The sequence below is a fragment of the Carcharodon carcharias genome, chromosome 17 (assembly GCF_017639515.1).
Source record: "Carcharodon carcharias isolate sCarCar2 chromosome 17, sCarCar2.pri, whole genome shotgun sequence".
Lineage (NCBI taxonomy): Eukaryota > Metazoa > Chordata > Chondrichthyes > Lamniformes > Lamnidae > Carcharodon > Carcharodon carcharias.
The window spans coordinates 98,678,245-98,700,014 of NC_054483.1; the positions used below are offsets into that span (position 1 = coordinate 98,678,245).

General features: G+C 47.3%; 1 protein-coding gene across 3 annotated transcripts in view; it reads right to left on the reverse strand.

Annotated features, from left to right (window-relative positions):
- Window positions 1–21,770, reverse strand: part of entpd1 (ectonucleoside triphosphate diphosphohydrolase 1) — a 141,947-nt gene that overhangs the window by 26,586 nt on the left and 93,591 nt on the right. For all 3 annotated transcript variants that reach the window (XM_041209791.1, XM_041209793.1, XM_041209792.1), the window contains exons 3-4: window positions 4,539–4,656; window positions 990–1,140 (exon numbers count right to left, since the gene is read on the reverse strand). In XM_041209791.1, the coding sequence (XP_041065725.1) occupies window positions 990–1,140; window positions 4,539–4,656 (269 nt within the window). The remainder of the gene's footprint in view (window positions 1–989; window positions 1,141–4,538; window positions 4,657–21,770) is intronic.

Genomic DNA, 21,770 nt, shown 5'->3' on the forward strand with positions numbered 1-21,770 from the left:
TATGCACATACACGCACACACATGCATGCGCATGCACACGTGCATGTGCGCACACACACACGTGCACACGCACACACAAATTCTTAGCTCATGGACCACTTTGTGGCAATGCCTTTAATGTGATCATCACAGAGGGCAAATGGAATGTTGACTTTTTTTGCAATGGGATTGGAGAACAAGAATAAAGACAACTTGCTACAATTGTACAGGGTTTTGGTAAGCCCACATGTGGAATACTGTGTGCAGTTTTGATCTCCACATTTAAGGAAGCATATATTTGCATTGGCGGTGGTACAGCGAAGGTTCACCGGATTGGTCCCTGGGATGAGGGGGTAGTTCTATGATGAGAGGCTGAGTAAATTGGGTTTATATTCTCTGGAGTTTATAAGAATGAGAAGTGATCTCAATGAAACCTACAAAATTCTGAAGGGACTTGATAGGGTGGAAGTTGAGAGATTGTTTCCATTGGTCATTGAATCTAAACATGGGGGCCTAGGAGTGTCCACAGCCTTCTGGGGTAGAGAATTCTAAACATTCACAACCCTTTGAGTGAAGCAATTTCTCCTCATCTCTGTCCAAAGATTCACAACCCTTTGAGTGAAGGAATGTTTCAGTTCCAAATGGCCATCCCCTTTCTTGTGCCATTTGCCACTGTCATGAGGGGAAGCATTCTCCCCACTCTCATTCTCCAGCCAAGCTGCCAGCTGATGGGCTGCCTGACACTATCTCTAATCGGCTGCTCCACAGGTCACAAGGTGTTGCCTGACAGAAAGGCTGATGAGGAAGTGTCTGCATTCCCTGTGGGTGTCTTCATTACAGAGTTCATGATCTCATTTTTATTTAAAGTTGGTCAATCCATGAATTTAATAAGTATAAAAAATACCAGTGTGGGAAGGGTTGGAATAGGAGACAGGGGCGCTGAAATGGGAGAGTGTGAAGGACTAATCATATAGGAATACAGGAATTAGGAGCAGGATATGGGCGCTAACCTCAGTAACCGCATGCCGGCTGTAGCTCCCAGGTACAAGGGGGTCTCATAGTGCTGCTTCTCTGGAAGTTTCCCTTTTGCATCATCGAGACAATCTTTCAGAGAGAGGCCAGCCTTTTGAACATCCATCCAGTAACTGGAAATACCTGGACCTGTAAGGGAGGGAAAAGGTAAGTCCCGTAAGGATACAACCTTCCTATAGGGGGCAGAATAGTTACATTCAACCAAATAATGGGCAGGATTTTATGTCCCACAGGCGGGCACGTGCCCGACTTGATCGGGTGTAAAATAGTGCGCGATGAGATCGGGCGAGTGTCCCGACGTCATCGTGCACTCGCGTATTGTTTCAGACCGTGGGTGTGCGCGAGAGTCGGCAGCGCGCCTGCCGTCAATTAAGAGGCCTATTAAGGCAATTAATCAAATAATTGAAAGCAATTCTTCGCTGCCTGTCCAACGTTATGGCTGGCGGGCGGACAAATCGACCAGGCGGCCTTTGGATTTTTTATGAAACCTCATCCACGGGCGGGATGAGGTTTCCAACAGTAATTTTAAAAATAAAAAAATTTAGACCTAACTTTTATTACGTTTCTGCTATTGTTTCTGAGTTCTGTGTCGGGACATGTTCCTAAGGTTTTTAAAATCTTTCTTTTTGATTGCACAATTCTTCAGTTCCCCGAGGGAGCTCCCTACCTTCAGGGAGCTTTCCGTGTGCGCTCCCCCTGCGCATGTGCAGAGTTTAGCGCTCGCACTCCTCCCTCCCCCACCCCAGCAGCGCTGAGGTTCTCAGCGCACGTTTGACGTTGTCTGGTCGTTAGTTGGTCAGCCAGCGTGAAATCCCGGTGGGGGGGGCCTCGATCGTGGGCGGTGGGCCGTTTCGTGGCCGCTCCTGGGCCCGCCCACCGCGCCTGCCCGCCGACTGGAAAATCCTGCCCAATATTCCTATGATTCTGTTAATAACTTGTGGGTTTTGAAATGCCGGAGTAGGACTGGAACAAGGAATGTTCCACATACCCCATAAAGAGACAGGCATAACTGGGGCCCATAGCCGCACCTTTTATTTGAAGGAAGTGAGAGGAGTTTAAGGAGAAATTGTTCAGTGAGAGTTTTGCACGCAAAAGTTGGAAGTGTGCCCGCTGACAATTAAGAGGTCAATTAAGCCCATTAAAGTTGTAATTGGCCCCGATCTTTCGTGGTTTGTCCAACCTCACGGTTGGTGGATGGGTGAATCGGCCAGGCGGCCTTTGCATTTTTCAGGAAACCTCACCCAAGGGCGGGATGAGGTTTCCGTTGTTAAATTTTAAAAAAAAATCTATGGACAGCATTTTTATAATGTTTATGTTCAGGGTGACTGTGAGGCTTGGACATTTTTGTTCTGATTTTAAATTCTTTATTTAATACTTTCAAAGTCTTCAGTTCCCCGAGGCAACTTTCTGCCTTCAGGGGGCTTTCATTCAGCGCTCGCCCCGTGCCCGTGCTTACGTCAGGGCCCACCATCCTCCCACTCCCACCCCGGCAGCGCTTAGCATTTCAGCGCACACTTCACGCTAGCTGGCCGTCAATTGGACAGCCACCGTGGAATTGCGGTCAGGGGTCGATCACAGTCAGCGGTCCGTTCCCTGGCCCCTCCCGGACCCACCAATCCCCGACCGCCCGCCAACCTGAAAATTCTGCCCCAGGGGTAAGATTGCTACCCAGAGAGTGGCGTGAATGTGGAGCTCACTCCCAAAGGGAGTGGTTGAGGTGATAAGCAGAGATAGATTAATGGGAAGCTAAACACAAGAAAGACCAGAACTGAAGGGTATGTTGTTGGTTTAAATACATTTAGGTGGCAGGAGGCTTATGTGGAGCTTAAACCTGTTGGGCCAAATTCTATAGTGATCTCTCTCTCCAATGATCTGAGTTTGTTCAGCTAACCATTTCTTCTTTTTAGACTGGGTGGGTCTCAAACACCATCACTATTCTGTTGGCGTAGACGAACCAGAATCACCCAATGACAATAACATTATGGCAGCAAAACCAATTGCACTCTGAATTGATCAGGCATTTCTACCCTGGGAAACATTATGGGTAGTAATTAGGGTTTTATTTAGTGTGCCATATCAATACTGTTGCTACAAGAGCAGGTCAGAGGCTAGGAATCCTGTGGCGAGTAACTCACCTCCTGACTCCCCAAAGCCTGTCCACCATCTACAAGGCACAAATCAGGATTGTGATGGAATACTCTTTATTTGCCTGGATGAATGCAGCTACCTCTACCATCTTTAAGAATAATGCTCTTTAGAAAAGGGGAGGTGATGGTGTTGTGGTATTGCTGCTGGATTAACAATCTGGAGTAATCCTCTGGGGACCCAGCTTCAAATACCATTACAGCAGATGGCAGCAATTGAATCCAATAAAAATCTGGAATTTAAAGTCCAATAATGACTACAAAATGATTGTTGTAAAAACCTAAAGTGTAATAATAAATGCTGGCCTATCTTAATGTTTCCAGCCTAGAAGTAACCACAGCTCAACTCTATTACTAAGAGTACAGACTCAATCACCCTTACAACAATATGCTTTTGATATTTGTTTTTGGGGTGTGAGTATTGGTGTCAAGGGCAGCATTTATTGCCCATCCCTAATTACCCTTGAGAAGGTGTTAATGAACTGCAAATTTTCTGTCATGGTTTGACACAACTGGGTTTCTTGCTGGGCCATTTTGAGAGTCAACCACATTGCTGTGGGTCTGAAGTTACATGTAGGTCAGATGGTAAGGACAGCAGATTTCCTTCCTTAAAGGACATTAGTGAACCAGGTAGGTTTTAAAGACAATTTAGTAGTTTCATGATCTAATTTCAGAATACAAACTCCCCCAGCATTAGTCCATAGCTCTAGATTACTCGTTCAGTAATATGATCACTGCGCTATACCTTTCAAAGGTAACTGCTGAGAGTGAGACTTTCAGGTTATATCAGGTCCTGATATTTACAGGGAGGGTGAGATTGGAATCAGCTGAAGAATGCAGCAAGGCTGATCCTGATGGCAAGGCCTTAACAACGGTCTTTAGTTCCTATTTTTAGACAGGCCAACTGGTAGGCAGGGGGAATAGCAGCGGGAGGAGTGTGCAGCCAGTGGCGAGAGTGGTAGGAAAGAGAGTTTGCGATTGGTGTGGTGGTGGTTAGATGGGCAATGAGAAGGGGAGGGGAAGCTGATGATAGGAGTTGGAGAAATACCAAAGGTTCCTTGAGAATCTGGAAGGAGCAGTCCTGTCCTTCCTAGTTTACAAGGAATGCTGAGAGATGCTTGCCTCCCTTTCCTCCCTGGGAATCCTATGCAACAACAGTCAACTTTAAATACGGCTCCAAACTGCACTGTTGGAGCCCTGATATAAATGCAGATATTTAGACACCATGATTTGTGCCCCTTTCCGTTCTTTGTATTAAACTCTTTAGGAACAGCCCAGCCACTGCCCCAACTCTCCCACCTGATGGGTGGCTTAGTATTGTGGCTTCTTTTACTTTAAGGGCTGAGTAACTCATTTAGAAACTTTAAGAAGAGAATCTCGTACCTTTCACTTTGCAGGAACTCAACTGCTTGACTAGGCCAGTATCATTCATCTTCTCAGCCGGCCACTGGTAGATGTACAACGCTGTGTGAGAGGAGCCAGCATCTATCACTATTCCATACTGTTGGAAAGGCATGGAACATGGCATTATTGCTCAATGATGCATGTTAGATTGTACTGCATTATAACACTAACAGGGAAAGGTTCCCTTCCACACATCATTCCCAACACCCAGATAGTCCACAGCACAAACACAAAACTGCATCACTGCAGCTGTTTGCCCAGGATGTCGCATCCACGGCTTTCACCAACTTTGGGCCCCTGTCTTGTCCACAGGCAGCAGGTGTTGTACTGCCAGCCTGCTGTTGGTCTGGAGATCAAAGTCTGCCCAAAAACATGCCTTGTACCTTGTTGCTGCAGTGCAAACTTCTCATAACCTACCAGACAAATGAAATAAGAACTGAAAATCCCCCTCACTGGAGTGACCTGCTCACCTTGCATGGTGGGCAGCACTATGGGTGTGTGATCCGGGAGAGTCTGGAGAATGGGAAGACTATGGGTTTGGGATCCGGGAGAGCTTGGTGGATGGGAACACTATGGCTGTGTGATCTGGGAGAGTCTGGAGGATGGGAAGACAATGGGTTTGGGATCCGGGAGAGCCTGGTGGTTGGGAACACTGAGGGTTTGGGATCTGGGAGAGCCTGGAGGATGGGAACACTGAGGGTTTGGGATCCGGGACAGTCGGGAGGATGCGAACACTGAGGGTTTGGGATCTGGGACAGTGGGGAGGATGGGAACATTGTGGGTGTGGGATCTGAAAGAAGGTGATAAACATGAATCAAATCATCATCAAGAGTGTTTTCTTCCAATTAAATGCTGGGAAGACTGAAACCATTGTTTTCAATCCATGCTTCATAATCTGTTCCCTAGATCCTGTCTCCATTCCTCTCCTTGTCAACTGCCTGAGATTAAGCCAGTCTGTTCACAACCTTGCTGTCACATTTGATCCTGAGATGAACTTCCAACTTCTTTTTTACACATTACTGAGACTGCCAATTTCCTCCTCGGTAACATCACCTGACTTATCTCAGCTCATCGGCTGCTGAAACCCTCATCCCTGCCTTCATTAACTGTAGACTCAACTATCCCAGCACACTCCTGTCTCCCACATTCTGTGCTCTGTAACCTTGAGGTCAGCCAAAATCTGCTGCCTGTGTCTGAACTCACAGCAAGTCCCATTGCCTCATTACACCTATGCTCACTGACCTACATTGGCTCCCAGACAAGCAACGACTTGATTTTTCAATTATCATCCTTGTTTTCAAATCTCTCCATGGCCTTGCCCCCTCCCTATCTCTGTAATCTCCTCAAGCACCACAACCCTCTGAGATCTCTGTGCTCCTCGAATTCTGGCCTCTTGCGCATCCCTATTTTTAATTGCTCTACCATTGGCGGCTGTGCCTTCAGTTGCCTTGGCCTCAAGCTCTGGAATTCCCTCTCTAACGTCTCCACCTCTCTACTTCACTTTCCTCCTTTAAGATGCTTCTTAAAGCTCCAAGCTTTTGGTCATCTGACATAATATTTCCTTACATGGCTCGGTGTCATACTTTATTTTATGATGCTCCGATGAAACGCCTTGAGATGTTTCATTACCTTAAAGGTAACGAAAATATAAATGTAAGTTGTTGCTGCTGTTGTGTTGGATGATAAGTGAGCTGAAGTTACTGATACAAAGCAGGAACAGAGCAGCTGAGAGACCTGTAATGTTAATCACTCAACAAAGAATGTACAGAGAACTGATCGTGACAGACTGGTGTGAGATGGGAAGTTTAGTTGGTCAATAGACCATTACAGGTCTAATTACCTGCAACTGATTGAGTGTATGGATCCCTTTGCTGCCTCCAAAATATATTTTCTTACTTCCTCTCAAAAAGAGAGATCAGTAAAGTGATAAGTCTATTGACTGATGGAACCAGGAGATCCAGATGCAGTCAGGGAAAGGAAGCAAACTTTGTCATTGGAAATGGGACAGAACAGGCCACTTGGGCAATACAGTGACAGCCCCCCCCCGCTCCAGAATCAACTTCACTCTCATCAATGTTTCTCTACTGGTTTCAAGATCACCGTGCACATTCCCAGCAGTCCCTAGTCATACATCCTTCTCCTTTGGGAATGAGCGAGTTTATTCACCAGGACTGAGGGAGTTTATTCTCTGGGATTGAGAGAGTTTATTCTCCGGGACTGAGGGAGTTTATTCTACCGGATTGAGGGAGTTTATACTTGGAGCAGAACATCCCAGGTTTGCACTAAGTGCAGTAACGGGCAGGTAAAACTATGCTTTGCCAGCCAGCCACGATGGCGGGTTTACACGCCATTTCATCCCTAACCCGCCACATTATTTATTCATTCCAGGGAATTATGCCGTTTCCATGGCGCTTCATCGCGCCGGGCGCCATATTTAAAGCCCAGCCATGTGCACACACCTCAGTGCTTCCAGCCCAGGACTATTCCAGGGAAATCGTGTTTAACCAACTTATTGGAGTTCTTTGAGGAAGTAACGTGCTGTGGATAAAGGGGAACCAGTGGATGTACTTTACTTAGATTTCCAGAAGGCATTTGATAAAGTGCCACATCAAAGGTTATTGCGGAAAATAAAAGCTCATGGTGTTGGGGGTAACATATTGGCATGGATAGAGGATTGGCTAGTCAACAGGAAACAGAGAGTAGGCACAAATGGGTCTTTTTCAGGTTGGCAAGATATAACAAGTGGTATGCCACAGGGATCAATGCTGGGACCTCAACAGTTTATAATTTAAACAAATGACTTGGTTTGAAGGGATTGAAGGGATGGTTGCCAAATTTGCTGACGTCACAAAGATACGTAGTAAAGTAACTTGTGAAGAGGACATAAGGAGGCTACAAAAAGATAAAGACAGGTTAAGTGCAAAGATAAAGATCTGGCAAATGGAGTATAATGTGAGAAAATGTGAAATTGTCCATTTTGGCAGGAAGAACAATAGAGAAGCGTATTAGCTAAATGGTGAGAGATTGCAGAACTCTGAGATGCAGAGGGATCTGGGTGTCCTAGTGCATGAATCACAAAGGGCTAGTATGCAGGTACAGCAAGTAATTAGGAAAGCAAATAGAGTGTTATCATTCATTGCGAGGGGAATTGAATACAAAAATAGGGAGCTAATATTTCAGTTGTACAGTTCATTAGTGAGACCACATTTGGATACTGTGTACAGTATTGGTCTCCTTATTTAAGGAAGGATGTAAATACACTGGAAGCAGTTCGAGTAGGTTTACCAGACTAACATCTGGAATGGGCTGGTTGTCTTATGAGGAAAGGCTGGACAGACTAGCCTTGTAGCCGCTGGTGTGTAGAAGAGTAAGAAGCAACTTGATTGAAACATATAAGATCTTGAGGGGTCTTGACAGGGTGGATGTGGAGAGGGTGCTTCCTCTTGTGAGAAAATCTAGAACTAGGGGTCACTGTTTAAAAATAAGGGGTCGCCCATTTAAAAAAGAGATGAGGTGAAATTTATTGGCTCAGAGGGTTGTGAGTCTTTGGAACTCTCTTCCTGAAAAGGTGGTGGAAGCAGAGTCTTTGAATATTTTTAAGGCAGAGGTGGATAGATTCTTGGTAAGCAAGGGGGTGATAGGTTATCGGTGATACGTGGGATGCAGATTTCAGATTACTATCAGATCTGTCATGATCTTATTGAATGGCTGGGCAGGCTCGAGGGGCTGAGTGGCCTACCCCTGCTCCTTGTTTGTATGTTCGTATGTAAGGGGACCATGAAATGCAAAAAGACTGCAGCCCCCAGGGTTAATGATGTGTCACTGGAATGCCATTTGGATGCTGTGGAGGCCCGCTGTGATGTCCACTACCTCCGCTCTGGCCACAGGACAGGCAGTGGCATTACCAATCCAGCATGGCAGGCAGTGGCAGCAGTGGTCAGTGCCAATGCTGCATAGAAGAGGTTGGCCATCCAATGCAAGTAGAGGATGAATGATCTCATCCCTGCCACCAGGGTAGGCATCCATCTCATCACTCTAAACTCACACACTCAGGTCCATCACACATTCACTGGTATCTCACTCACTGCCAGATCAAGGGACATCACCACACACTCTCTCACACACTCACATCTCCATCTGGCCTCATCTCCTCTGGAGACTGCCTCCTCAGCCCTCACCATCTTGAGGCCGCTTCTACAGATCAACATGTGCCCCCACACACACCCTGGGATAGCCCCCTTCCCCACTACAGCCCTCGCCCTACAGACTCTTCCTTTGCCTGAGGTCACTTCTCCCCCTTCCCCAAGCAAGACCTTGCCCTGCAGCCATTGAAAAGCCACCCACAAATAGGCCGGGATTTTCCACGTCCACTGGCGTCAGGCATGTTCGGTGGAGTGAGCGGACAATATGCGCGATCGGTTTCACAACGGCGTCTGCTCAGCCTGCCAACGGTGGGCCTTGTTTCCCATCATTGGACATCGGGAACCTCAGTGTAATACATCAACGTATCATTATTAGGCCAGCCCACCAGAATCATTCCCCCTGCTGCCCCGTTGGATCGTCTGTCCACACGGACATGTTTCACAACAGTATATATAATACGTGCACTTGGTGGGTAGTACACAGCAACGATGTGCAGCACTCAACAGGGTCGCCTGTTGGACTTCAAACTGGAGGCTTGTTGGGGGGGGCGCAAGGGCAGCCTTGCGGTTGAGGTGACTTATGAGGGGAGGGGACCATGGGCAGTCCTGCCATTGAGGCGACTTGTGGGGGCGGAGGGGGAGGCGCATGGGCTGCCTTGTGGTTGAATATGGCACACAAGAATTCGGGGTGGAGGGTAAGGTGGGCAAGGGAAGTGGCCACGCATTAGGGGCACCTTATATAAAGTGACCATTCCTCTGCAACTGAGACAGTTCAGGCGCAGCCATTGATATGATTTGAGCTGGACTTCCAGCTTATCTGCCCACTCGAGCAACGCAGAGGCGTCAATGTAGCTCCAAATGCTCCAGAGCTTTTCACCCCTCGACTAATGAGCATTTCAGCGGACTGCAGAACATTTGGACGACCGAGTACATTGTACAATCTCCTTGCTAAAGCTGGCCGTGGAGCAGTCACTGGTGGAGGCGCTCACAGCCCCTTGCAATGTCATCATCCTGGTTTGGACCAGTCTCCCCCATGGTTCAAGCTAACAATGCAGCCTTGCAGTGCAAGTTAGGAGAATGCCTGCACCTGAGCTGAGGGCACAGCATGCAGACCCGTGGGGCAAAGCTGCTGCCAATCGGTCAGGTGAAGTGAAGCAGAGGTGGGTGGGGTTTCGGGCAGCCATGCAGCGCACTAAACTCTGGCCATCCAAGTGGTGGCTCGCACTCTCTGGGAAGCGTTAAGGGCCTTCACACTTAACCAGGACAGGTTCTTAATACACCCATGCTAACCACATGTCTCTCTCTTTCATCCTGAAGGGGGAGTACATCAGGAGCATGAAGCCTGGTGACCTAGCTACATGCCTGATGGCTTAGAGAGAGCGAAGATTGCTCATGTCTAGGGAACTGGTCGCTCACATCTGCCAGCTACTGTAGAATGGGCTGGACACTCTTGGAGTCACCTGGATGGATGGGCCCAGAGTATGCACCTGCTGATCCTCTTCCCTATGGGTGCCCAAGGGCTCCTGGCTGACTCTGTGAGCAGAAGGGGTAGCTGAAGTGAGATCGAGCTACCCTGCACCCCTCTTTCATACACACTTTTGGAGGCCAACTATGGCATTAGCGATGGAGTTGGGCCCACACAGCAGTGCAGGAGACGTCCTGGACCAAGGTCTCCATGGCGGTCACCAGTTTTCCAGCGTTGACCTTGGTGCATTGCAATGCCGGCGCTATCACCTCAGCCTGAAGATGGATTGATTCCTCCATCGTGCCTTGCAATCTGAGGAGCGCAGCAGGCATCCCTTCCTGATGTTCCCGAGCTTGCCTTTGCAGCTCCAGCATCTGTGACATGACCGAGTCTAGAGGCTCTTCATCTGACTCTGACTCAGCAAATTTCTGGCCTCCAGCAATCCCCTGAGTGCTGGGGACCTGGGATGAACCACCTGCTGTGAGTCAGAAAGTGCAAAGTGCTCACCAGGTCTTAATCCCGAGGCTACACTAAAGCCAGGACCCACTGAGATGTGTGTTTCTGTGCTAGCGGAGGGTGTGGGTAAATGCTGTGATGGGACTTCAAGGAGGGTGCCTTCAGATTCCTCTCCAGAGGTTTCTTCGGGGCTTGATTGGAGCCCCGGGTCGTGGACTCCAATGGCTGCTTCCCAGATGTGCCTGTGAAAGCAAGGAGAGATAATTAGTGCATGGCAGTGGCCTGTGAAACAGGACACATCATTCACAGCATGGTTGATGGATGTTGCGCTGCTGGACCCTCACTTAATAGAGCACTGCCGACCTCACTGTCAGCACATGATTGATCCAGATTATCACCAGCCAGCTGTATGGCTCTGTTTTCAAAGTCCATGAGGACCTTGATGTCAGGCATTCTTCCACCAGTCTGCGACCTCTCTATCTTGTTCTGTGCCAGTTTGTCCTGCATAAATAAAGATGGAGAGTGAATGCACTCACCTGCCAGGCCAGGTGATAAGTATGCCTGACATGTATGGATGATGAGTGGTGCCATGGACAGGATGAGGACACTGACGGAGAGTGTGGGAGAGTGAATGGTGATGTCCCTTGAACTGACAGTGAGTGAGGACCCTGTGGGTCTGTACCAAAACAGAAAATACTGGAAAAATTCAGCAGGTCTGAAGCACCTGTGGAGAGAGAAAGAGTTGACAATGGACTCAAAATGTTAACTCTGTTTCTCTCTTCACAGAAGCTGTCAGACCTGCTGAGCTTTTCCAGCATTTTCTGTTTTTGTTTCAGATTTCCAGCATCCGCAGTATTTTGATTTTACCCGTGGGTGTGCAATGGGTTTGTGAGTGTGTGGGTTGAGAGTGATGTACCCTGGCTGAACAGAGATCATTCATCCTTTTGTAGCACTGGGTGGCTTTCGAAGGGTGTTGGTGCTGACCACCGCTGCCAATCCTGTGGCCAGAATTGGGGTAGAGGACATTGCGGCGGGCTCCATGGCATTCAAAAGGCGCTCAAGGGATGCGTCGCTAAACCTGCGGGCAGCAGTCTTCTTGCCTTTGGTAGACATCTTTCCTGCAGTAGTCATGGCCTTGAAACACTGAGATGTGTGCATGCAGCTGGACTTTAAATATGGCGCCCAGCGTGATGAAGCAGCAAGGTGATGGCGGGCAGGTGAATCAGAGCCTGCCTGCCATGGAAACGGCGTATTTCCCGGGAATGCATAAATAACGTGTTGGGTTTGGGAGATGGTACAGCATGAAAACCCGCCAGTGTGGCTGGTGCGTTTTTTTGTGCCCGCTACTGCACTTAGTGCAAATCTGGGACGATTCCACCCATGGTCGATCTGGTAGGTAGAGACTGGCCGTAGAAAGGAAGTCCCGAGCGAGGCGGTGCACATTGCTTATGAGCTGCTGTGGGTGGACGATGCAGCGGGAGGGATGAGTCCGGCAGGCTGGCCTTATTGTAATACATCAGAATATGATTACGAGTTTCCTGACATCCGATGGCAGCGGGCTGAGCGGACGATTGCAAACTGGCTTCACACCGTCGTGAAACCGATCGTGCCTTATTGTTCAATCACGCCACCGAACATGCCCGACGCCACCAGGCATGGAAAATCCCGGCCTCTGGGATTAATTGAGTTTATTTCCTGGGATTGAGGGAGTTTCCTCTCAGGGGTTGAGCAAGTTCATTCTCCAGGATTGGGAGTTTATTCTCTGGGAGTGAGCGAGTTTATTCTCTGGGATTAAGGGAGTTTATCCTCTGGGATTGAGGGAGTTTAATCTCTGGGATTGAGCGAGTTTCATTCTCCAGGATTGAGGGAGTTTAAAAAGGGTGCAAGGAATAGGCCAGAAAATTATAGGCCGGTCAGTCTGACTTTGGTGATGGGCAAATTATTGGAAACAATTCTGAGACACAGGATAAACTGTCACTTAGAAGGGCACAGATTAGTCAGGGATAGTCAGCATGGTTTTGTTTGGGGAAGATTGTATTTTACATTAACTAATAGAATTTTTTGAGGAGGTAACAAGGTAGGATTGACGATGGTAGTGCAGTGGATGTTATCTACATGGATTTTAGTAAGGCATTTGACAAGGTCCCACATGGCAGACTGGTCAGGAAAGTGAGATCTCATGGGATACAGGGGAAGGTGGCAGGTTGGATCCAAAATTGGCTCAGTGACAGGAAACAAAGGGTTATGTTCGATGGATGTTTTTGCGAATTGAAAATGATTTCCAGTGGTGTTCCACAGGGCTCAGTGTTGGGGCCCTTGCTGTTTGTTGAATATTTTAATGATTTAGACTTAAATGTGGGAGGCATGTTTGGGAAATTTGCAGATGACGCAAAAATTGGTTGTGTAGTTTATGGAGAAGAGGACAGCTGTCAACTCCAGAAAGATATCAATGGTTTGGTTGAGTGGGCGAAGAAGTAGCAAATGAATTCAATCTGGAAAAGTGTGAGGTAATGCATTTAGGGAGGGAAAACAAAGCAAGAGAATACTCAATAAATGGGAAGTTATTGAGAGGAGTTGAGGAAGTGAGAGACCTTGGAGTAGATGTCCACAGGTCCCTGAATGTGGCAGGACAGATGGATAAGGTGGTAATAAAAGCATATGGAATGCTTTCCTTTATTGGATGAGCTATTGAATATAAAAGCAGGGATGTAATGCTGAAACTGTATAAAATGCTGGTTAGGCTACAGCTGGAATTTTGTGTACAGTTCTGGTCACCACATGACAGGAAGGACATAATTGCTCTGGAGAGAGAAGAGAGGAGATTTACTGGAATATTGCCAGGGGCAGGATCATCCTCGGCCCCCACCCCTCACCGTCAGAGGCGTTGTGCGGGTGCGGGTGGGCGCATTCCCAATCGGTGCCCCCGGTTGGGGGTTCGCCGCCATTTTACGTGCGTGGGTCAATTAAGGCCCGCCCAGCATGACGTCCGCCAGGAAACACTATGCGCTCCCTGTGCAGGCGGGGGTGGGGTGGGGGGGGGGGGGGTGGGGGGGGGTGGATTCCCTGAGCCAGGAGTGCGCTCTTTCGTGCATGAGTGCGGAAGAGCGGACAGATCTCCCTGAGGCAAAGTGCTACCTCAGGGAGATCAGCTCGGGTTTGAAAGTTTCAATAAAGAAGGGGAAACAAATTACTGAGATGTCCACTCACATGCCCCACTGTCACATGAGCTGGGACATGTCAATTTCTTTCATTTAAACGTTGTATAAGAATTTTAATACCCTCATGAAACCTCATCCTGCCCTCAGAAGCACGCCTGAGCTCCTGGCCTGACTGCCAACCTTAAGGTTGGACAGGCAGGTTCATTAACCATGTTAATTACTTTTTTAATGGCCTTAATAAGCCTTTGACAGTGTAAACTGAAAATCTAAATGACATGGGGTGATGTTGGGATGCATGCCCGATGTCACCACGTGTCATTTTACGTGTTGGTGAGTGAGCCCACTCGCCGAACAGAAGATTCTGCCCCATGGCTTGAAAATTGCAGCAATGAGGAGAGATTGGATAGGCTGGGGTTGTTTATCTTAGAACAGTGGCGACTAAGGGGTGACGTAATTGAGCTGTACAAAATTATGAGGGGCTTAGATAGGGTAGACAGGAAAGACTTATTTCCCCTAGCTGAGGGGTCAATTATCAGGGGGCACAGATTTAAGGTGATTGGTAGAAGGATTGGAGGGGACATGAGGAAAAACTTTTTCACCCAGAGGAAGGTGGGAATCTGATATTCGCTGCCTAAATTGGCGGTTGAGGCGGAAACACTCAACTCATTTAAAAGGTACCTGGATCTGCACCTGAAGCGAGGCTTCGGATCAGGTACTGGAAAGTGGGTTTAAAATGAGCGACTAGTTTCTTTGTTCTCTTTTTGGTCGGTGCAGACACGATGGGCTGAATGACCTCTTTCTGCACCATAGCTTTTCTACGGGCAGAATTTTGCCCTTGGTGGGTGGGCTCAGCAGGGGTGGGCGGGGGCAGTCAGGAAGCCAAATGACGCCTGCGATCGGCACCGGACTGTGATTTCACACTGGCGGGCCAATTAAGGCCCACCCAGCGTGAAACACGAGCAGCAGCGCTCAGCGCTGCCTGTGCGAGAGGGGGAGAGGAGGGCAAGTGGGCCGAGCGCGAACTTCACGCATGCGCGTGAGTGAGCGCTTCATAATCTCCCTGAGGCACAGAGCTGGCTCAGGGAGATGAGGCGCTGTTAAAAGAAGAAAATAAAGAAAATAAAAACGTAACGCAGCATGTCCCCTCATGTGACTCTGTCACATGAACAGGGATGTGTTATTAATTAAATTTTAAAACATTTATTTTATTTTTATTTGCTGTTGTAAACCTCGTCCCACCCATGGAAGAGGTTTCCAAAAAAAATGCAAAGGCCACTTGGCCCTTTCGCATGCCCGCCAACTGTTAGGTTGAACAGGCAGCAAAAAATTTAAGTTAATTGATTATTTAATGGCCTTAACAGGCTTTTTAATTGTTGGTGGGCGTGCTACCGACTCTGGCACGCGCCCTCCAACTGAACTATCACGCGGCTGCGCGTTGACATCAGCACACTCGGCCAACGTCAACGCTCGTCATTTCACGCTCAAACGGGTTGGGCACGCACCCACCGGCTGAGTGCAAATTTCTTCCCTATGGTTCTATGGATTGAGAAAGTTTATTTCCTGAGATTGAGTGAGTTTAATCTCTGGCATTGAACTCATCTAATCTGAGAGATTCAGCCAGTTTATTCTCTGGGACTAAGGGATTTAATTCTCTGGGATTGATTGAGTTTAATCTCTGGCATTGGGGGAGTCCACTCTCAGGGATTGCGATTGTTTAATCTCTTATTTGGGGGTTTATTATCTGGGATTGAGAGAGTTTAATCTCTGAGCTTGAGGGAGTTTATTCTCCAGGATTGAGCAAATTTAATCTCTGGCATCGGGGGAGTTAATTCTCTAGGATTGACAGAGCTTAATTTATCTTCTGGGATTGATGGAGTTTATTCTCCAGGATTGCGGGATTTAATCTCTGGGATTGAAAGAGTTTATTCTCTGCGACTGAGCGAGTTTATTCTGAAAGATTGAGCGAGATTATTCACCGGGATTGAGGGATTTATTTTCTGGGCTCGAGGGAGTATTTTCTCAGGGTTTGAAAGAGCTTAATCTCTATGATTGATGGAACTTAATCTCTGTTATTGAGGGAGTTAATTCTCTGGGATTTAGTGAGTTTATTCTGTGGGATTAAGAGAGTTTTTTCACCAGGACCGAGCCTGCATGTTCCCCTTGAATTGAGAAACTTTAATCTCTGTGATTGAGTGAGTTCAATGCCCGGAATTGAGTAAATTCATTCTCTGGAATTGAGAGTATTTAATCTTTTGTATTGGTGAATCAATTCTCCGGGTTGAGAGAGTTTATCTCTGGGATTGAGGGAGTTTAATCTCGGCACTTGAGGGAGTTTATTCTCTGGGATTGAGGGTGTTCCTTTTGTGTGATTGAGGGAGTTTATTCTCTAGGATTGAACAAGTTTATCTCTGGGACTGAGGGAGTTTATTTTCTGGGATTGTGTGAATTTATTCTCTGGCATTGAGAGTGCTGAATCTCTGGGATTGAGGGAGTTTATTCTCTGGGATTCTTCGAGTTTACTTTCATAGACATTTACAGCACAGGAGAGGCCCATCGTGTCTGCACTGGTCAACAAAGATCTGACTGCACTAATCCCATTTTCCGGCGCTTGGCCCATAGACCTGGAGGCTATGGCAACACAAGTGAATATCTAAATACTTCTTAAATGTTACGAGAGTTTCTAACTCAAAATCCCTTTCAGGCAGTGAGTTCCAGACTCCCACCACCCTCTGGGTGAAAAACTTTCTCCTCAACTCCCCTCTTATCCTTCTACCTCATACCTTAAATCTATTACCCCTGCTTATAGACCCCTCTACTAATAGAAAAAGAAAAAGTGCCTTCCTATCCACTCTATCTACGCCCCTCATAATCTTATACACCTCTATCAGGTCCCCTCTCAACCTTCGCTGCTCCAAGGAAAACTACCCCAGCCTATCCAATCTTTCCTCATAGCTCACACCTTCCAGCCCAGGCAGCATCCTGGTAAGTCTTCTCTGCACCCTCTCCAGTGCAATCACATCCCTCCTATAATGTGCTGACTAGAACTGAACACAGTACTCCAGTGGTAGCCTAACCAGCATTTTATAGAGGTCGAGCATTACCTCCCTGCGCTTGGGTAAAATTTTTAGGTCGCTGGGCGGGCACATGCCCGACCCGACTGAGTGTGAAATGCCACACGATGAGGTCGAGCATGCGTTCTGACATCATCTCGCAGCCGTGTGATATTTCAGTCAGCGGGGACGCACCGGAGTTGGCAGCCACCTACCGACAATTAAAAGGCCTGTTAAGGCCATTAAAAAATTAATTGAAATAAATCTTTTGCTGCCCATCCAACCTTATGGTTGGCAGGCCAAGCAAAATCGTCAAGCGGACTTTGCAATTTTTTGGAAACCTCATCCACAGGCGGGATGAGATTTCCAAAAGCAAATAAAAATTATGTAAAAGCTTCCATTTTTCATTAATGACACGTCTCTGCTCATGTGACAGTCCCATGAGAGCACGTTTCATTACATTTTTATTTACTTATTTATTCTTTTCATATATTTTCACCTCCCTGAGGGAGTTCGGTGCTGCCACTTGCGTTTCACGCTGTGCGGGCCTTGACTGGCCTGCGTGAAATTGCCTTCCAGGCCTGATCGTGGGCGGTGGCCGGCTTCCCGACAGCCCCTACCCACCCCCACTGCGCCCGCTCGCCAAGGGTGAAATTTTGCCCTTTGTATTCTATGCCTTGGCTAATAAAGGCAAGTATCCCCTATGCCTTCTTAACCACCTTATCTACCTGCCCTGCTACCTTCAGGGATCTGTGGATATGCACACCAAGGTCCCTCTGATCTTCAGTACTTTCCAGAGTCCAACCATTCATAGTGTAATCCCTTCCCTCATTAGCCCTTCCCAAGTGCATTACCTCACACTTTTCTGGGCTGAATTCCATTTGCCACTGCTCTGCCCACCTGACCAGTCCATTGATATCCTCCTGCAGTTTACAGCTTTCCTCCTCACTATTTACCACCCTACTAATTTTCATGTCGTCCACGAACTTCTTGAACATACCACCTAGAAGACCATGGGAAGAATTTTTCCCCCGGTGGGAATTAAGGCCCGCCCAGCATGACGTCCGCCAGGAAATGCTATGCGCTCCCTGTGTGGGTGAGGGTGGGGGGGGTGGGTTCCCTAAGACGGGAGTGCGCTCTTCCATGCATGCACTCAGAAGAACGCACTCATCTCCCTGAGGCTAAGTTCTGCCTCAGGGAGATCAGCACCAAATTTAAAAATGGTACATGTAGAGAAATGAAATTTCCCTGACATATCCCCTCATGTGACACTGTCACATGAGTTCGGACATGTTCATCACTTTCAAGTAAACTTTTATTAAATTTTTAAAAACCTACATGAAACCTCATCCTGCCTGTGGATTAGGTTTCATGCTTTTTCTGAAGCTCGCCAGGGCTCCTGGCCTGCCCGCCAGCCTCAAGGTTGGACGGGCAGGTCTATTAACTAGTCTAATTACTTTTTAAATGGCCTCAATTGGCCACTGACAGGTCGGCGGGTACACAGCTGATTCGGCTGTGCCCCACCGACCTGAAAATCAAAATGACGCAGGGTGACGTCGGGAGTTCCGCCTGACATCATCCCACGTCATTTTATGTGTCGACGAGTGGGCCCCGCCCCCTGCTCGCCAACCTCAATATCCTGCCCCATACGACGTAGAAGCAGAAGTAGGCCATTCAGCCCATTGTGTCTGCTCTACCGGTCAATGAGATCATGGCTGATCTGATAATCCTCTACTCCACTTTTTTGCCTTTTCCCCATAACCCTAGATTCCCTTACTGATTAAAAATCTGTCTATCTCAGCCTTGAATATACTTAATGACCCAGCCTTTACAGCGCTCTGCGGTAAAGAATTCCATAGATTCACTATCCTCTGAGAGAAGAAACTCCTCCTCATCTCTGTTTTAAATGGGCGACCCCTTACTCTGAGATTATGCCCTCTGGTCTTAGACTCTCCCTCAAGGGGAAACAACCTCTCAGCACCTACCCTGTCAAGACCCCTAAAAAAGCCTGCTTACATTTAAGCACAAGTCATTTATGTACACCACAAACAACAAGGGTCCCACACCGAGCCCTGCAGAACTCCACTGGAAACAGACTTCCAGTCACAGAAACGTCCCTCTAGCATCACCCTCTGCTTCCTGCCTCTCAGCAAATTTTGGATCCAACATGCCACTTTTCCTTGGATCCCATGGGCTCTTACTTTCTTGACCAGTCTGTCATGAGGGACCTTATCAAAAGCCTTGCTAAAGTTCATGTAGACCACATCAAATGTATTACCCTCATCAACACTCCTGGTTACCTCTTCAAAAAATTTGATCAAATTTGTCAAACAAGACCTTCACTTAACAAATCCATGCTGACTATCCCTAATTAATCCATGTCTCTCCGGGTGCAGATATATTCTCTCCCTCTGAATTCTTTCTGGTAACTTCCCCACCACCAAGGTTGGACTGACTGGCCTATAATTTCCTGGTGTAGCCTTTCCTCCCTTTATTAATAATGGGATAACATTAGCAGCCCTCCAGTCCTCTGGCACCTCACCTGTGGCGAGAGAGGATTTGAAAATTACCGCCAGGGCCTCTGATATCTCTTCCCTTGCCTCCTTCAACAGCCTGGGATACATCTCATCCAGGCCTGCGGATTTATCCACTCTTAAGGCCACTAAACCCGCTTGTACCTCCTTTCTCTCTATGTTGATTTCCTCTAATATTTCACAGTCCTCCACTCTGATATCTATACCTGTGTCGTCCTTTTCTATTGTAAAGATCGATGCAAAGTATTCATTGAGGACTGCACCCACGTCATCTGGGTCCACGTATACAGTACCGTCTTTGGTCCTTAATTGGCCCTACTCTTTCCCTAGTTGTTCTCTTGCTCTTTATATATTTAAAAAATCCTTTAGGGTTTTCCTTTATTCTAGCCACCAATGCTTTCTCATTTATTCTCTTAGCTTTCTAAATTTCCTTTTTAAGTTCCCCCCTGCACTTTTTATACTCCCCCAGGGACTCTGTTGCATTGAGCCCTCGGTATCTGCCATAAGCTTCTCTTTTTTTCTTAATCCTAAACTTTATGTCCCTTGACATCCAAGGTTCTCCTGACTTGGTCCCCCACTTTGTTTTTACAGGAACATATTTGCCTTGTACTCTCGCTATTTCCTCCTTGAATACCTCCCAATGCTCTGACACAGTTTTATCTGCAAGTAGCTGTTCCCAGTCCACTTGGGCCAAATCGTATCTCATCTTAGTAAAATTAACCTTTACCTGGTTTAGAACTTTTATTCCCAGCCCAACCTTATCCTCTTCCATAACTATCCTAAATCTAACTGAGTTATGGCCACCATCTCCAAAATGCTCCACCTGCCCGGGCTCATTTCCAAATATTAGGTCCAAAACTTCCCCCTCCCTTATTGGGCTTTCTACGTACTGGCTAAAAAAGTTCTCCTGGATGCAACTTAAGAATTTTGCTCCCTCCCTACCTTGCACATTTAAACTATCCCAGTTAATATTTGGGTAGTTAAAATCCCCTACTATTACTGCCCTATCATTCTTACACTTCTCTGAAATTTGATTACATACTTGATCTTCTATCTCTCCCTGACTGTTTAGGGGCCTATAGTACACACCCAACTGTGTGTTTGCCCCTTTTGTGTTTTTTACTTCTACCCATATGGCCTCATTTGATGATCCTTCCAAGATATCATCCCTCCTCACTGTATAATTGATTTCTTAATCAATATTGCAACACCCCCTCCTCTTCTATCTCTTCTCTATCTCATCTGAATACCCTATAACGAGGATTGTTGAGTTGCCAATCTTGCCCTTCTTTCAGCAAAGTCTCGGTCATAGCTATCATACTCCCACATGCCTACCTGTGCCCTCAGGTAGTCTGTCTTATTCCTCAAGCTCCTTGCATTAAAATATATTCCGTTTAGCCTTGCTAAACTCACTTCTTTCTTACCTAGCCTATGGGCGGGATTTTGCCCTTGGCGGGGGTGCTCGGCGGGGGCGGGCAGGGGCAGTTGGGAAGTCGACTGCTGCCTGCAATTGGCTCCGCACTGCAATTTCACGCGGGTGGGCCAATTAAAGCCCTCCCTGAGTGGATCGCAAGCGGCGGTGCTGAGCGCTGCCTGTGCAGGCCGGGGGCGGGGGGGGGAGAGAGAGTCGTGCCTCGTGCACAGTTCGTGCATGAGCAAGAAAGAGCACTTTAATCTTTGAGGCCTGGAGCTGCCTCAGGGAGATTGAAGCACTGTGTAAAAGAAAAAATGATGAAGAGAACAAAAATTTAATAAAACATGTCCCCATGTTTATAATTCAAAAATAAAGTTATTATTTAATGTTTATTTGCTTTAGGGAACTTCATTCCACTTGTGGATGAGATTTTCTAAAAAATGTAAAGGCCGCTTGGCCTTTTCGCCTGCCCTCCAACAGTAAGGCTGGATGGGCAGTGTAAATTTGAATTTAATTAGATTGTTAATGGCCTTAGTAGGTCTTTTAATTATCGGCAGGCACGCAGCCGACTCCAGTGCACACCCGTCGAACTAAATATCGCGAGACTGCATGATGACGTCAGGAAGCGCATCCGCATGCCAAGCATAATATTCTGCCCTATGCTTCCTCTGCCTGCCAGGCTCACTCACTAGCGTTTTAGCTTCTAATCCCATCTCGGCTTCTCTCTCCTCTGAACTACTTTTCAGGATCCCATCCCTCTGCCAATTTAGTTTAAATTTAGTTTGTGTCCCTTCCTGCCATGCTCTGATTATCATTACTCATATTGCTATCCTGTACTATTGCCTTCTCCTCTCTCTTTATTTGATCACATTTTCCCTCATTTGACCCCCGACCCCACTATTTAGTTTAAAGCCCTCGCTACCACCCTAGTTATACAACTCACTTGAACACTGATCCTAGTATGGTTCAGATGTAGACCGTCCCAACGGTAT